This window comes from Pelophylax lessonae, assembly GCF_965119305.1.
Source record: "Pelophylax lessonae genome assembly, chromosome: 8".
Lineage (NCBI taxonomy): Eukaryota > Metazoa > Chordata > Amphibia > Anura > Ranidae > Pelophylax > Pelophylax lessonae.
In genome coordinates this window covers 245,993,565-246,008,000 of record NC_138775.1, presented here as the reverse complement: position 1 = coordinate 246,008,000, position 14,436 = coordinate 245,993,565, and the positions used below count along the sequence as shown (strand labels likewise).

At 42.8% G+C, this 14,436-nt stretch overlaps 2 protein-coding genes across 6 annotated transcripts in view; both read right to left on the bottom strand.

The window, feature by feature from the left end:
- The window catches only part of AGBL4 (AGBL carboxypeptidase 4), a 2,933,082-nt gene that overhangs the window by 918,387 nt on the left and 2,000,259 nt on the right, over positions 1-14,436 (bottom strand). The gene's annotated exons all lie outside the window — the stretch shown is intronic.
- The window catches only part of BEND5 (BEN domain containing 5), a 104,018-nt gene continuing 92,019 nt past the window's right edge, over positions 2,438-14,436 (bottom strand). For both annotated transcript variants that reach the window (XM_082266219.1, XM_082266218.1), the window contains one exon: positions 2,438-2,910. In XM_082266219.1, coding sequence (XP_082122345.1) covers positions 2,753-2,910 — 158 coding nt within the window. In that variant the 3' untranslated portion in view covers positions 2,438-2,752. The remainder of the gene's footprint in view (positions 2,911-14,436) is intronic.

Genomic DNA, 14,436 nt, shown 5'->3' with positions numbered 1-14,436 from the left:
CACTGAAAACGTTCACATGTACAAGGCCCCCTTGTCTGTTCAAGCAATGTGGATGTTCGAAAAGATCAGACTTCACAGCAGTAAACAAGGTGGATGCCAGGAAGGATCAATCTTGTTCATATTACAAAGTGTATGCTGGAACAGATCAGTCTATACAGAACCACTGCTGTAGTAGATGGTGGGAAGGATCCTTCACTACAGTTCTGGGAAGGATCCTTCTCTACAGTTCTACCACAAGGTGGATGCTATTTAGAATGCCTTTTCACAGTACCATCATAAAATGGGTGTCCAAATGGATCCCCCTTCACAGTACTACCAAGGTGGAAGCCAGGAAGGATTTCTCTCCACAGAACCAAAATAAAAGGTAGATGCCAGGAAGGATACATCTCAATAGCAACACTATGAGGCAAATGCCAGGAAGAATCTACAGTATCTCCATTGTACTTTTACAACGTAGATGCCTTAGTACTACTACAAAGTAAATGTTGGAAAGGATACGTCACCATCCCACTACAAGGTAGATATAAGAAAGGATCTGTCTCCATTATACTACCAAAAGATAGATGCCAAAAAGGATCAGCCTCCATACATACTACTACAAGGTAGAAGCTGAAACGGATCAATTTCCTAGCATTACTACTTCTCCAATTTAGACACCAGACAGCATTTGTCTCCATAATACTGCTACACAGGAAATGCTGAGAGCCCAGAGAGAGCGGACTTAAAAAGAAAAAATTTAGGCAGGTATGCCTTCCTTTACTTGACCTGGGAGACAGCTCATTGGTTTCCAGATATTGTATTAGATGTAATTTACATGTGTGATAAACCTCTTCACTGTCTTACACAGTGTATTGTGCAAAGTAATAAAAATTGTTAACTTGTTAATTCTATAAAGAAAAAAAAAAAAAAAAAAGACCCCTTAAAGCTCTCGTTTAAATATTTATACTTGAAAAATGCACCTTTTTCTTTGTTTTTTCCCCTATATCTTAGTGCACGCATTCTGTGAATTTTTAACATCAGTTTATATGCAGGTATTTTAGACATCTTCAACAGTTAAAGCCTTCTGTTATTTATTACAAAATCAGGAAGCAAATACAGTAATAAAAATGCTGTTCCTTTAAATGTTTTTTTCCCTCAGTGCGGAAGCAAAAAGGTAAAAATACCCTGTGGCAGCACCTTGATAAAGCTGGACTGCAGCAATCACACACAAGCAGCGGCCCGGGTCTCCAGCAGTCCAACACCCCCGGCTTCACTCAACAGCACTCCAGCATTCATTTCTTACAAGCAAATCAGTGCATTGCATGTAGACATCATCCATCGCAACCATAAATATAACATGGGGAGGAAAAAAAAGGCCATAACAGCAAAATAACGAATCATGCAAAAGGGAAAAAGAAGGGTATATAAATATAATTCAGAACATAAAGAACATACAGCAAAGCATTATAGGCAGAATATTTTACAAAGGAGAACTTGCACTTCAGAGCTGACCTGTCACAAGCCTGGGCAACCATACGATGAAAACGTACTGGCATATTTACCTTCAGTGCAAATTAAATGTTAAAAGCATCAGTGGATCGAGAGATAGAGGCACCTAAAACAGAAAAAAAGCTAAACTTTGGCTCCACTTTTTAGTGGTCAGTGAGACACTCATTATGGTAAAAGGTGAAAAGGAGGAGAGGAACCAAGGCCAACTTTGAATTAAAAGAAAAAAAAACATTATATTATATTTATATAAAATATATCTAAAACTACTGATACTATTTTCACTAAAGGTAACCTTTGCTTGGACCTTTTTATTTTTAAAATATATGGCAAGTTTAGATTACCCAGGTTAGTGACAGTACTTGCAGACTAACAGGACATCATCCTTAAGCCCCGTACACACGCAGCGATTATCGGCCGACTGATCGTCCGTCTTTTGTCCAGAGTGGTGTCTGTTGGTTGGAATGTGCCTAGACTGCACACGAATTTTCTCGCCCAACAAAATTCTACTTCAGAAGTGATGTCATGTGTTGGTTTGCTTTCTTTGTGTTCTTTCTTCACTGAGCATGCCCAGACTTGCTCATCAGATTTTTCCCTGTCGAAATCTGTACTGACTGCACGAAAATCGGCCGTTGTGTTGACGGCCAACAAAAATTTTATAGTCTGCACACCAGATTTTTTTCGGCCGAAAAGTCGGAGTTGGTTGTCGGGAGCATCATACTAACAATCCGAAAATCGGCAGATTGGTCGTCGGACGAAAATTCCCTGCCAATTTTTGACACGTGTGTACGGGGCTTTACAATTCTAGCAAGAAATGTCCAACTATACACAGACACAAGATCATTACTTTTTACAAAATATAAAGTGGCAAGACAGGGAGGCTTTAAAAAATGCTTACTAAAAAGAGCTTAGCAGTATTGACATATTGCTATGTAACATATCCACCAGTTGCGTACTTGTTACACAAATCAGAAGTGCATCGAATTTGGCAAAAACAAAGCTATACAAGACGACGTTCCAACAGCTGGGATCACACGTAACTCAGCTTCTTCAGTCCTGCTGACGTAGATTCAAGTCGCCTCAAATGTTTGGCCTTATCCAGAAATGATCAAGCAGATACAACTGCGTATTTTGGTTCTCGCTTGGAAATTAAGACGTTTTCTAGAAAGGCAGGAGCGGATCATCCGAAGAACGACGCAAAAGAAAAAAAAAATAATAATAATTAAACATAAACGTAAACATCCAGATTTAACAAAGCATCACAGGTTTATTGCACACTGTACTTTGCCTCTCTTCGCTCTTCGTTCTTACAAGACTTGTTAATGTCCATGATCTTCTCACAAATATATTTGTTGACTTTGGAGAGCCGTTGTGCAATTTCATTCTCGTCCATTGTCTCTTGTGCTATTCTGTCATACACACATTCTATGGAAGAAAAAAAAGAAGAAGATGGGAAGTTAAAGGCTGGTCCCTGGGAGCAGTTAGTTTAGAGAACCAGATAATGTGATGGAAGAACACAGCAACTGGCTTTGTTTCATGTTTCCAGTGCAGCATGGGAGAACAAATTGTTCCTCAGACTTTCTTTTATACTTTATGCACTGATAAAAGGGAAAGGAAACCTCATCATTCAATGTAAATTTTATCCCAGAGACATTTTTATTTACCTCGGTTCTGGGATGCCAATCTGTTCCTTGAGAAAAATGCAGCATTCTACTGCCAAGCTTTCGGTCAAAAATGATTCTGCCTGTCGATGAGCCAGCTTACCCACAAATGTCACAGCAGCAAATATCTAAGTAACTTTCTTCCTAGGACCGATTGCTCTGCTGTATCAATATAGGAGCCCAAAAACAGTATGGGCTCTTTCACACGGGCGTTACTAATCAGATCTGCCTGTCAGTTTTTTAGGCGGATCTGATCGGATGCCACATTCAGCCCTATGGAGCAGCAGATGTCAGCGGTGACATGTCCGCTGACACCCGCTGCCATCCGCATCCGATCCTGTCCGTGAAATCAGGACGGATGGAAACCCTATTTTCCATCTGTCCTGGGGATCGGATCGGAGAGAGTGGACAGGCGGTCCGCTCTCATCCGATTCCCCATAGAGAGCAGCAGGGCTCTGACACCTCCCTCTCTGCACACAGTGCGGAGACGAAGCTGTCATCCGCCGGCTCAGCGGGAATTGGCGGATCAATCCCCGCTGAGAAGAGCACGGTCCGCAACGGAATGCAGACCGTGTGAAAGGGGCCTAACTCTCCTGCGCTCAAGTGGTATGCGGGAAGGTGAGTGATCTGAATGGTCTTTTTAGCACAAAAATAGGCGGTCTTGCTGCCCCCTCAGGACCAAGAGTACCCAAAAACACTGAAAGACAACGACAAGAGAAGGGCGCACCAACCTTGTGCATTACCACTAAAAAGGTTTATTAAAATCCAAATAGGTAGCATACATTATACTCACAAATGTAAGATGTATACATGCATGTAGGAAATGGGAACCAATTGCCTCCAGGACACTTCTATACTGCTGGATGGCGTGATGACGTTCACAACGACCTGGCTTACGCGTTTCGGGAGAGAACCCTCTTCCTCAGAGCCAGAATCACTCGTGGCGTTTTTGGCTCTGAGGTAAACGGTTGTCCCTCGATACGCATACTTTTTCTTGCCACTGTATTTCAGTCTGGAATTGATTTCTAGAAAACCAACTCATGAGTTTTCAGGGATTTACTCAACTCGTAGCTTAAAAATATTATCACCTTAAAGCCTAAGTTTAGCCTAAACTAAAACAGAAAAATTGGGGACAAAACTTAGTATGATGGATCCCTTGTTTTAGGAGAAAAAAATCACCTGTCTAAGCCCCCCTATTGTCATAATCTTCTGGTGTGGTGGGGGTTAATGCACTAAAGGGCTGTCAGAAGCTCTCATCATCACTATGCCCGCCCTTTCCTGGCAGATCCGCCATTCATGGAGGCCTCCCATGCTATATCTTCTATAAATGATGCAGGATCTGTCAATGGAGGAGGTGGAGCTATCACTCATCCACCCATTTCCCCTACAAAAATACTGTGTCATTCATAGAAGCTGTAGTATGGTTTCTATGAATGGTGGATCTGCCAGGAAAGTCCAGGCATAGTTGAGTTGTTTTGATAAGAGCTCCTGACAGACCCCTTAGTATAATAACCCCCACCGCACCGGAAGATTATGGCGATAAGGGTGAGAGGGCTTGGACAGATGGAGAGTACACCTAAACACGAAGAATCAGCACAAGGGGCACATCATGTGAAATATCATGTCCCTTGTGCCATTTTTTTTTCCATTTAGGCTAAATGTAGGCCAGGGATCCTCAAACTACGGCCCTCCAGCTGTTGCGGAACTACACATCCCATGAGGCATTGTAAAACTCTGACATTCACAGCCATGACTAGGCATGATGGGAATTGTAGTTCCTGAACAACTGGAGGGCCGTAGTTTGAAGTCCCCTGATGTAGGCTTTCAAGGAACTCCTGTTTATTTATCTTCTTTACTTTAGGAGGATAAATCCCTTGCTGCTTCTGATTTGTCTATATAATAAAATAGTAGTCTCCCAATGACCCTCCATTCACACTTTTACCATTCCGCCAGGACAAACCGCTCCTTCCCAGCATCACTGCCTGTAGCTTAAAGTGGTATTAAACTCAAACCATAGTTACATAGTTGGTGAGGTTGAATAAAGACAATAGTCCATCCAGTTCAACCTGTGTAGGTGTGTGTGGCTGTAATCATCTCACATAGCCCTTAATGTCCTGATCCTTGAGATGTACGCAGAAACCACCTCTTGTGGTAGACAATTCCACACTCTTGTAGCCCTAACAGTAAAGAACCCTTCTCGTTGCCTGAGGTTAAAACGCTTCTGCTCTAATCGCATTGTATGTCCTCGAGTCCTCATGCAATTCCTTTGAATGAACAGTTTTTTTTCTAAACTGAGATCCTCATTAAGATTTTTAATAAACAAACCAGAAATGTAATATATTGTAGTTTACCAATTAGATGTGATGGCTGCATCAGTTTTTTCTTCTTTGGATTTTTTCTCCCTTTGTTTTTCACCTGATGATCTGGCCAGTAACACACCTCCTTTATTAGTGAGAAACATCTCTGGAGGAATGAGATCAGGAGGCACAGTAGGCAGCACCATTGTCAATCTGGGGGTGGATGTTAATTGTATTAGCAGATTTAAATACACTAAAAAACTGAAAACACACTCCAGCTCACACTTTATAAGCAGTTACAGCAAACTGTTTTTTTCCTTTTGGGATAAGGGTTTTGCATGAAAAAAAAAGCTAATCATTTTCACCACACCTGCCAGTGTTAAGTGGTTTGTCTCATCCCTGTAAACTGATACATTCTACTGAAAAGCTTGTGCTTTTGAAAAACAACAGACTGACTGGCTGGAACACCAGATGAAAATAGAAGAAATAAAGCTTAAAAAAGGAAACTAATGGCACTTTTCCACTGCAAGTACCGGCTCGGCTCTACTCGGCCCTGCTTGGCCCGGTTTGCTTTTCCACTGCTGGTACCGCATGGTATAGTGTCGGAACGGTTCGGTATAGGTTTGCTTTTCCACTAAAGTAGTACTAAGTTAAGTGGGTGGGATAACAACGGGGTGGGTGTGATTCTCTGACCAATCAGTGGCTAGTAGTGACTGCATGCAAAGGATTGTGGAATATGGTACCAGTTTGGTTCCTGTTGGAACCACAATCGAGTAGGTACTGTTTTTTCAGAGCCGCATCGTACCATACCATTCGGTTCCATGCAGTGGAAAAGCAAACCTATACCGTACCGAACCGTTCCGACCCTATACCATGCGGTACCAGCAGTGGAAAAGCACAAAAGCGTGCCGAACTGGTACGGTTCCATGCAGTGGAAAAGCGCCATAATACAGCCATCACATCTACAAACTGGTAAGCTGCAATATAATAAAAGGTTGCTTTTGGGTTGAGTATTGCTTTAAATCAGGTATTGCATCTGTAACTGCAGAAAGGCTGGTGAAGATACACTCACCGGCCACTTTATTAGGTACACCTGTTCAACTGCTTGGTAACACAAATTGCTAATCGGCCAATCACATGGCAGCAACTTAATGCATTTAGGCATCTAGACAAGGTGAAGACATCTTGCTGAAGCTTAAACCGAGCATTAGAATGGGGAAGAAAGGGGATGTAAGTGACTTTTAACATGGCATGACAGGCTGGTCTGAGTAATTCAAAAACTGCTGATCTACTGAGATTTTCACACACAACCATCTCTAGGGTTTACAGAGAATGGCTTGAAAAAGAGAAAATATCCAACGAGCGGCAGTTGTGTGGACGAAAATGCCTCACTGATGTCAGAGGAGAATAAGGATGATAGAAAGGTAACAGTAACTCAAATAACCACTCATTGCAACCAAGGTATGCAGAATGCCATCTCTGAACGCACAACACATTTAACCTTAAAGCAGATGGGCTCCAACAGTAGAAGACCACACCGGGTGCCACTCTTGTCTGCTAAGAACAGGGAACTGAGACTACAATTAGGCTCACCAAAATTGGACAATAAAAAATTGGAAAAACGTTGCCTGGTCTGATAAATCTCAATTTCAGATGCTACATTCAGATGGTAGGGTCAGAATTTGGCGTAAACAACATAAAAGCATGGATCCATCCTGTCTTTTATCAACACTTAAGGCTGGTCGTCTAATGGTGTGGGGGATATTTTCTTGGCACACTTTGGGCCCCTAAGTATCAATTGAGCATCGTTTAAACGCCACGGTCTACCTGAGTATTGTTGCTGACCATGTCCATCCCTTTATGACTACAGTGTCCCCATCTTCTGATGGCTCCTTCCACCAGGATAATGCACCATGTCACAAAGCTCAAATCATCTCACCACTGGTTTCTTGAACATGACAATGAGGTCACTGTACTCCAATGGTCTCCACAGTCACCACATCTCAATCTAATAGAGCACCTCTGGGATGTGGTGGAACGGGGTATTCGCATTATGGATGTGCAGCCGACAAATCTGCAGCAAATGCGTGATGCTATCATGTCACTATGGACCAAAATCTCTGAGGAATGTTTCCAACACCTTGCTGAATATATGCAATGAAGAATGAAGGCAGTTCTGAAAGCAAAAGGGAGTCCAACTTGTACTAGCAAGGTGTACCTAATAAAGTGGCCAGTAAGTGCATATTGGTAGTACAGAGCTAAGGAAGACACCAATAATTTGTGTCACAACATTGGATGTTTAACCACTTAAGCCCCGGAAGATTTTACCCCCTTCCTGACCAGGGCCTATTTTGCGATTCGGCACTGCGTGACTTTAACGGACAATTGCGCGGTCGTGCGACGCTGTACCTAAACGAATTTGACGTCCTTTTTTTCCCACAAACAGAGCTTTCTTTTGGTGGTATTTGATCACCTGTGCGATTTTTTGATCATGCGCTATAAACAAAAAAAGAGCGACAATTTAGCAAAAATAACAATATTTTTCAAATTTTTTTATATGAAATTCCCCCCCCCCCCCCCCCCAAAAAAATGTAAAAATCTAAATTTTTTAACATTTTTGGTCAATTTGTTTTCTGCTATACATGTTTGGTAAAAAAAATCACAATAAGCGTATTTTGATTTCTTTGTGCAAAAGTTATTGCGTTTACTAACAAAGGGAAAGATTTTTGTCATTTTTGTTGTTTTTTTTTTTTAACGAGTAATGGCGGCGATCTGCGATTTTTTTTTTGCCGGACTGCGACATTGCGGCGGACAGATCGGACCCTTGACTGACATTTTTTACACTTTGGGGGTACCAGTGATATTACTACAGTAATCAGTGCTATACATATGCACTGTTACTGTAAAAATGACACTGGCAGGGAAGGGGTTAACTTTATTGGGGAAGGAGGGGTTAAGTATGTCCCTAGGGGCGTGTTTCTAACTGTGATTGGACATGGCTACTGGCGTAAGAACAGAGATCAACGGTCCTACATAGTAGAACCATATGATCTCCATTTTTACACAGGGGAGAATGACAGGCGGCTTTGTTTACATTAGCCGCCTGCCTTTCTCCCTTCACGGCGGACGATCGCGAGTGACCGGCGGACATCGGGTCCGCCGGTCACACGCGCGGACTCGTTAGGGAACGAGCCGGGGCGGGGGCGCGCGCTCGCCTGCTATTGGCTCCCAGGCTAGTGATGTACCGATACGTCACTTTGCCTGGCCGGGGCTGATCGCCGCAGTATATGTACTTGCGGCGGTCGGCAAGCGGTTAAGCTGTAGCACCTGTTTTGTTTGAAGAAGAAATGTGCATAAATGAAATGCTCTAACAATCATTTGGGAGAGCTGAACTGCAGATATAATATAACTAGTGATGCCCTGAAATTTCAGCTGCCAAAAATTATAAGCCGAAAATAGGGTTCTCAGCATTGTGCTGAAAAAAAAATAAAAAAGTGCAGATAATAGTTGCTGAAAACGCCTACGATTTTACCTTGCCTATGATGTGTTTTGCATAGGTCATATGACTTAAAAATGCATCAAAAACGCAGCACAGGTGCATTTTTGATGTGTTCTTGCTGTGTTTTCAATGCATTTCAATGGTAAGTTGCATTTTTGGTGCGGTTTGCCAAATATACACCAAAAATGCAGCAAGCAGGATTTATAACACTGTTTCAAAGGGTGCCTATAATTGCCGACAATAAATTCATATTCATTTAAATTCATATTAATTAAAAAGTAGAATATAATACAATTATTCATAAACATATATATTTTAAAAACCGTCAATTTCTGTTTTTGGCCAAGTGCATCCTGAATTTGCAGTTTCAGTACTACCACTAAACAGAACTGTACATTTTAGTATATTAACAAGCCATTTTGTGAGCCCCTACAGTTAATATTGTTTTTTTAAATCAGGGACATGTACAAGAAAACATAAAAGAGCCTATGTGCGACCCCTTACACTCAGCATAGTATATCTAAGCAGGTCCAAACTACAAAATATCTGTTCCCATGATGCAACAGGAGCCTTCTCTCATTTCTTCTGTATTTGCTGTGCTGTCACTCAGCCTGATATGGTACAGTAGGTGGGCAGGCCCTGGAGTGCTTATTAACTCCTTTCTCTTTGAAAAAAAGTAGGGAAAAAAAAAATGAAAGAGCAAATATTGGATTGGAAGTAGTGAATGGTAATTTCAATAGCTCTTCATTTTAAAGTTAAAAGCAATATCCAGAGTTTTTACTTGAGGGGAGTTCTTCCATACTTGATATGGAATACATATTTTAACAAACACCTGCCTATACAGTGGGGAAAATAATTATTTGATCCCCTGCAGATTTTATAAGTTTGCCGACTTACAAAGAAATGAAGGGTCTATCATTTTTATCATAAGTGTATTTTAAATGATAGAGAAAGAATATCAACCAAAAATCCAGAAAAAAAACACGATACAAATGTTATAAATTGAGTTGCAGTTCAGTGAGCAAAATAAGTATCTGATCCTCTACCAACCAACAATAATTCTGGCTCCCACAGACTGGCTGCAGTATGTGCTCATGTGGTACACAGATTAGTTCTGTCAATTTAAGAAAGTGCTCCTAACAATTCATTATGTGTATCCATTCAAACCTCAACATCATGGACAAGATCAAAGAGCTGTCAAAAGAGGTCAGGGAAAAGATTGTGGACATGCACAAAGCTGGAATGGGCTACACGACCATCAGCAAGAAGCTTGATGTGAAGTAGACAACTGTTAGAGCAATTACCGTATTTATCGGCATATAACACGCACTTTTTCCTCCTAAAAATGGAGGAAAAAGTAGCAGTGCGTGTTATACGCCGATATAAGAAAAAAAAAAAAGTCCAGTAAGCACTAGCAGCGCCGAGAGTTAGAAGGGGGCGGGCGGCGCCGAGGAGAAGGGAGGACGCGCTGTCATCGGAAGTCCCGCCTCCTATGCCGACGTCAATCATAGGCGCCGGGACTTCCGATGACAGCGCGTCCTTCCTTCTCCTCGGCGCCGCCCGCCCCCTTCTAACTCTCGGCGCTGCTTTCTGGACCAGTGATTTGTATAGCGGCACTGGCGAGGCTGCAATTATGGGCGCTGCCGAGGCTGCAATTATGGGTGCTGGCGAGGCTGCAATTATGGGTGCTGGCGAGGCTGCAATTATGGGCACTGGCGAGGCTGCATGTATGGGCACTGGCGAGACTGCATGTATGGGCACTGGCGAGGCTGCATGTATGGGCACTGGCGCTAGCGAGGCTGCATTTATGGGCACTGACGAGGCTGCATGTATGAGCACTGTGCTGGCGAGGCTGCAATTATGGGCACTGGTGCTGGCGACGCTGCAATTATGGGCACTGGCTCTGGCGAGGCTGCATGTATGGGCACTGGCGAGGCTGCATGTATGGGCACTGGGGAGGCTGCATGTATGGGTACTGCACTGGCGAGGCTGCATGTATGGGTACTGCACTGGCGAGGCTGCATGTATGGGCACTGCACTGGCGAGGCTGCATTTAAGGACACTGCGCTGATGAGGCTGCATTCGTGGGCACTGGTAAGACTACATTTAATTTAAAATAAATGTTCTGAGTTCAAAACTGTTTATTTTAAATTTCAGCTTTTTTCCTGAAATTTCTGCCCTAAAATTTAGGTGCGTGTTATACGCCGATAAATACGGTATTTGCAAATGCAAGAAATCCAGAATAACCATCAATCACCTTGGTCTGGAGCTCCATTCAGAATTTTGCCTCATGGGGTAAGAAAGATCATAAGAAAAGTGAGGGATTAGCCCAGAACTACACGGGAAGAGTTTGTGAATGATCTCAAGGCAGTTGGGACCACAGTCACCAAACAAATCACTGATAACACAATACGCTGCCATGGATTGCAATCCTGCAGCGCCTGCAAGGCCCCCATCCTCCAGAAGGCACATGTATAGGCCCCATCTGAAAATTGTCAATGAGCATTTAAATGATTCAGAGAAGGATTGGGAGAAAGTGCTGGGGTCAGATGATACCACAATTAGGCTCTTTTCCATTAGCTCGACTCGCCATGTTTGAAGGAAGAAAAATGCTGATTATGACCCTAAGAACATCATTCCTAAAGTCAAGCACAGAGATGGAAACATAATGCTTTGGGGCTGTTTCTTTGCTAAAAGGTACAGGCTGACTTTGCCGCATTGATAAGCCAATGGACGAGGCCAAGTATTGTAGAATAAGAATAAGAACCTTCTTACCGCAGCCAGAACACTGAAGATGGGTCATGGATGGGTCTTCCAGCATGACATTGACCCAAAAAATACAGCCAAGGTAACAAAGGAGTGGCTCAAGAAGAAGCACATTAAAGTCATGGAGAGGCCTAGCCAGCCTCCAGACCCTAATCCTATAGAACATTTATGGAGGGAGCTGAAACTCTGAGTTGCCAAGTGACAGCCATGAAACCTTAAGGATTTAGAGAAGATCTGCAAAGAAGAGTGGACCAAAATCCCTCCCGAGATGTGTGCAAACCTGGACACTAACTACAAGAAATGTCTTACCTCTGTGCTTGCCAACAAGGGTTTCTCCACCAAGTACTAATTCACATTTTGCTTTGGGATCAAATACTTATTTTACTCGCTGATCTGCGACTCAATTTATAACATTTGTATCATTTGTTTTTTATTGGATTTTGGTTGATATTCTGTTTCTTTCATTTAAAATACACCTATGATAAAAATGGACCCTTCATTTCTTTGTAAGTGGGCACACTTACAAAATCTGTAGGAGATCAAATAATTATTTTCCTCACTGTACCTCTCACCTGAGCAGATATACGTTTATACTGCAGAGCGGAAACCTGTGCAGTCTGTGGGAATGCTCTCTTTAAACCCGTTTCCTTGGTGACATTCATCAGAGAACGGAAGGAGTGCGCTGTGTAAAAATCAGTGCTGCAAGAAGCTGAACTGACAACAGGAGCAGTGAGAAGCCTCATTGTACCAATCTCCCAAACTATCTTTTAATGTTTTCAACTTCACTTTGGCTTCTTCCCGGGGAGATCGTTGCAGAAAGAGCTGGTCTCACTCTGACAGATGTCACAAGTGGATTACTGCTCTTCTAACATCTTAAAGTACCTTGTACCTAAATTACAAGTTCCACTGTAACAGAAATTATATCCTTTTTATCTGAAGGCAGAATTTACTGGAAAGACTGATCAGACCAATCCAAAAAAAATAAAAAATCAGGCTTATTTATAGCAAAAAAATAAAATATAGGTTTCTTTTACTAACTGATATGAACTGGAAAAAGGCGCAGTTGAAATTGGACTGGTGGCTGACACATCCACATTTAATGCATGAGGCCTAGTGTACATACTATGGAGAAGAAACCAGCAAATTGCAATAATTGTCTGACAGCAAGACACATATGCTCTTCCCAGGTTATATCACTCTGTAATAGCACTGCATCAATGCAGCACAGCACCAGGAGTTCAATCTGCAATTTCATTACCTGAACCTTTATCCATGACAGTACCGATGTGTTCTGGAGTTATCTCTCCACAACCATCAATCAATTCCATTCAGACTTTTTAGGGCAGGTATGATTATGTTTGGGGATTGAAGAGAAGTAACACAAGTGAAACATCAGTCTAATGCTGGCCATACACTAAAGCGTAACTCCACCCAAAAGGAGAAGTTCCGCTTTAAGCACTCGTCCCCCACTCCTCTTGCACAATTGGCAGTTTTGAGGAGCGGGGGGATGGGGAGTGGGTACCCGATTTTGACAGATACCCGCTTCCCACTTCCGTTCCGAGCGCCGTGGCGCTTGGCAATGGAAGTTTTCCTTCCTCCCTACCTCCCCACTGCAGTCTTCTAGGACACTGGCAGGTCCCAAAAGACTGCATCAACCACTCATGATGCACAGTGCGACGCTCGCGCATGCGCAGTGGGCACCCGGCTGTGAAGGCGCAAGCTGTCACAGCTGGATGCCCATAGTAAATATGCCTCCACGTGGGACCGAAGAAAGCGGGTGAGACCACCTGGGGTGAGCTCACCGCTGAATCCTAGGACAGGTGAGTGGCTGTTTTCTAAAAGTCAGCAGCTACACTTTTTGTAGCTGCTGACTTTTATTTTTACCACAGGTGACTGAAGCATTTCATTCTTTGAAGTCACTGAGACGGTCCAGGCTCTGATAAAATCCCAACCATATGATCAGGATCCTCCCAGATGCCTGGACCAACAGCTGGCTCAGCCTCTCAGCAATCCACTGAGAGCCTGTGCCAGCTGCTCTCCTCCACAGATCAGTATTCCAGTGAGTGCAGGGGGGAGGGGACAGTCCCTAACTCTCTGCTCACAGAATACAGAGAACTAAGCGATCAATGGTCCTTAATCACTCAGTACTCTGAGACTACTGCAGACCTGGCAGGGGACAGATGCAGCATCAGATCGATGCTGCATCCACCTAGGTGAGTATATATATATATATATATATATATATATATATATATTTTTTTTTTTTTTTTTTCTTTTTTTCTAAATCCCAAACCTCTTTAAATGATTTTTTTTTCATTCAAATTATCTGATTTCCCCATTCACACATTCGAGGTGGATGGAGGAATCACTCCTTCTGTGGTTTTGTATTCTGACAGCGGGAAGCCTTCCCTGCCCTCAGAACACATTGATCAGTGTTTCTGGCTACAGCACTGATCATTGTGGAAAAACCCGGTAGGCTGGTTGCACAAAAGTCGATCAGTAGATTGACTTCTGTACAACCAGCCTGCTCATACATCCTTGGGTACTAAATTCAAATTCACGGAGGTACAATCAGTAAAAATTTTCCTCCAACCGAGGTCCCAATGGCATGTTTGTGCGATGACTTGGATCCTTTACATCACGGCCTCCTTCCTCCTAAATCACAATCCCATTCTTTCATCGGATCCTCTGTCCCCCGACATATCACAATTCCCCCTTTCACATTACA